Source organism: Anopheles marshallii, chromosome X (assembly GCF_943734725.1).
Source record: "Anopheles marshallii chromosome X, idAnoMarsDA_429_01, whole genome shotgun sequence".
NCBI lineage: Eukaryota > Metazoa > Arthropoda > Insecta > Diptera > Culicidae > Anopheles > Anopheles marshallii.
In genome coordinates this window covers 6861490-6864528 of record NC_071325.1, presented here as the reverse complement: position 1 = coordinate 6864528, position 3039 = coordinate 6861490, and the positions used below count along the sequence as shown (strand labels likewise).

Here is a 3039-nt window from a genome sequence, read left to right as displayed (position 1 = left end):
AGAGCCAATATTGGAGACGGAGGGGAGGTGCTCTCCAGAGCTGACATTAGCATTATTACATACGATTAACATTCAGGTCCCTTCGCGATGATAAATATACACCCATTGAGGGACATTTGTTAGTACTAAAAGCAATACCTATCTACCTATATATATCTATCTATATAACGCTTCTAACCGGGGGTACTGTCCGCGGGGTGTGTGCTCCTATATAGCTGTCAGCGCATCCACACGCATACTGCTGCTTCACTTGTCCTCCCTTGGGTTGCATCGAACCATCGATGTAATAACCATCGCGCTGATTCGTCGATATCGCACAGAGCGGCGCAACACGCCACATACACATCCATCGCCCGTCCCACGGCGAATGGTCCGTAACCTCTTGCAAAAATGCGCGTATGTTCTCGCGTGCGTGACTAAAGGACGGGTTTTGGAAGAATGTGAACTGCGGGAACAACATGTACAGCCGTCAGACTACCGCCGACCATTTGCCAATTGGAGCCGGTTTGTTGTTGTTGCTCCGGACGCGTTGGCAGCGTGTGCGGTGTAGCATCATACTTAAAAGAGCAGGCAAACCATCATACAGCTCCAGTCGGTTTGGGCGATTTCGGCACCGATCGCCCGTTTAGTGCATTCCGCTCGGATCAATCGCGGATGTGCCGAAAATGGTCGCGAGGCTTTTGGCGGTGCCGAAGAAGAACCCGCACGCACCGAACGCGATGATCAGCGCATCCTTCAGCACGATCCAGCGCCGACCGGGCCGATCCCCGTCCGGCCACAGCGTGAATAGATCGATCAGGGGTGGGAAGATGAGCGCCAGCGTGGAGGTGGAGACGGCACCGACGAGCGAGATGAAGGTGCCCAGGTTCGGTATGATGGCGGCGAGCACGAACGTTAGCAGGACGGTGACGAGCCGCAGCACGTATTCGGCACAGTGCCGGTGGCGGAAGTGTTTGGTCACGACCGGTGCTAGGATCGTCATCGGGACGTAGAACTGTAGCGCGTACGAGGCGAGTACGGCGACGGCCATCAGCAAGCGAACTATTTGTGCGAGTCTAAAACCAACAGAAAAAAAAGATAAACATTTTGTAAATGCGATCGAACTAGTGTTCTCTCTTATCTCTAGTCTGTTAAGAGAAGTCGTTCAAATGAATCATTAGTGAAGAATCATTCATATCATGAGTGCTCAAAGATTATATGGGTCTTCAGTAAAGATTAATGACTCAGAATCAGATTCACCCACACGAGATCGGATGAGCGAGGGATGTACTTACAGATTATCGTTGGGCAGGTTAAGTGTGACGCTACCCTGTGCCTGTTCGCCGTACTTAATGTAGCCGTAGAACCCGACGGCCGTGTATAGGCACACCACGATTGTCATGCCGGTGTTTAGTATACCGTTCCAGGTGATGAAGTCGCGCGGGTTTGCCATGTTGTTTTCGAGCGGTAGTACTACGCCGATGCCCTCGAACGCGTACATGACCGTGCCGAAGTAGAGCGGTAACGTCGACCAGGACGAAACCGGCCGTACGGACGTACTGTGCGGCAGATCCTGCAGCAGAAAGAGGAACGCGATCGCCAACCCGGCAATTGCTAGCACGGAGGCAATCAGTGACGTTGGGGTGAGTAGCTTTAAGCTCCGCACCATGTTCATCAGTATGAGCGGTATGAGTAGATAGCCTAGCACAGTTAGTACGGGCACCTGCACGCCAAGGTATTCGAGCAGCTCGCGTAGATTAACCGCCACGAACAGGTAATACACGCAGCACAGGCCGAGCTGCATTACGATCAGGAAGGTGTTGATTAAACGGCGGAAGCTAGCGGCAAGCGGTTGGCACCAGGTTGGTCCTGAATCAAGCGCATAGTAGCCGACCTCGGCATACGAGAGCGAGGGCCGACCGTACCGTCGGCAGAGATCGTGCGAACAGCGCACCAATAGGTGCATACAGTGCGTACAGATGACACCCATCGCGAGCGTACCGAAAAACCCCACGTACAGGCCAGCATTCTTGAACGCATCCGGCATCGCCAGGATGCCGGTGCCAAGGTTCCCATTCAGCATGTGCATCAGCGTGTCGAGGTTGGTGGTGGGATGTTCCAAAGTCCGTCCGTCTACCGGGTCCACCAGCATCGTACCGTACCGGGCATCCAGCGGCGAAGGTTTATCATTCCGCTCGATCTCGTTGCTGATGCGGACAATGTTCCCATTGGCGATCCTTCGTACGTCATCGCCGCATCGGCCGTTGTTATTATTGCAGTCTAGTAGCAGAGGTGTCGTTTGATCTACGTCACGAAATTTTGGAGCCATCGTTACAAATACGATATGCGAGTGACCGCACACACGAACAACACACGCAAACACTCAACACATACACAGATGTGTGCGCAGTACGAACAAGTAACAGGAAGGTCTTAAATCGTTACGAAAAATCGCAGTGGGACGAAACTGTTGAGTTGCTGGGGGAGTTTCGGATGAGGCTGCTACGTCCTCTTTAGCCCTTGTCCAGTATTTCCAGCCAGGTAAGTGGCGTTTTGTTCGCAATGTCGCAGCGATTGAACAGCAGAAAGTATGCGTTATGCATTGATGTTTGCAAACCCGGTACAGTACCCGGCTATTCGAGGTTCCTTCCAATCTGTAGTACGAGTTCTCCTCAAAGCTGCTTCACTTTTGTTCGTCTTTTGATTTTTTTTTTCTTATTTAGCTAGTTGATTGTGTCAGGTTTTCGATAATTTTCTTTCACACTCCCATAAATCCACACACACACACACACACACGCACACGTACGTAGGTGGGTGCGCGCAAAGTGTACACTACACGTTGGCGTTCGTCTGGAAACTGAACATCAGGCTAACCGGGAACCAGGAGTATATAAGAACGATTGAAGTTGCCGTGACCCTGGAATCACCTTATCAGCGCTTTCGAACAAACGATTCGTTCAACTCGAGGGCCCCAAAAAACTTTGCCGATCAGCGATCAGGTCTAATCACTCCCAGTGTCAACAGTGTCATTTCCTGCCCGGGGGCGAACTTATGAACGGG

General features: G+C 51.8%; 1 protein-coding gene across 1 annotated transcript; it reads right to left on the bottom strand.

Annotated features, from left to right (window-relative positions):
* Positions 1-625: 625 nt before the first annotated feature.
* LOC128714796 (proton-coupled amino acid transporter 2-like) lies at positions 626-2308 on the bottom strand. The gene is made up of 2 exons (XM_053809679.1): positions 1275-2308; positions 626-1055 (listed from the first exon to the last, which is right to left on the bottom strand). Exons 1-2 carry the CDS (start codon positions 2306-2308, stop codon positions 626-628), a joined length of 1464 nt encoding a protein of 487 aa, XP_053665654.1.
* Between the last annotated feature and the right edge of the window lie 731 nt (positions 2309-3039).

Bases quoted from the DNA above. Each gene is read 5' to 3' on its own strand.
- LOC128714796 (XM_053809679.1), bottom strand. From the start codon at position 2,308: ATGGCTCCAAAATTTCGTGACGTAGATCAAACGACACCTCTGCTACTA. The intron at 1,056-1,274 runs GTAAGTACATCC...TGTTGGTTTTAG, and splicing joins AACCTGCCCAACGATAATCT to ACTCGCACAAATAGTTCGCT.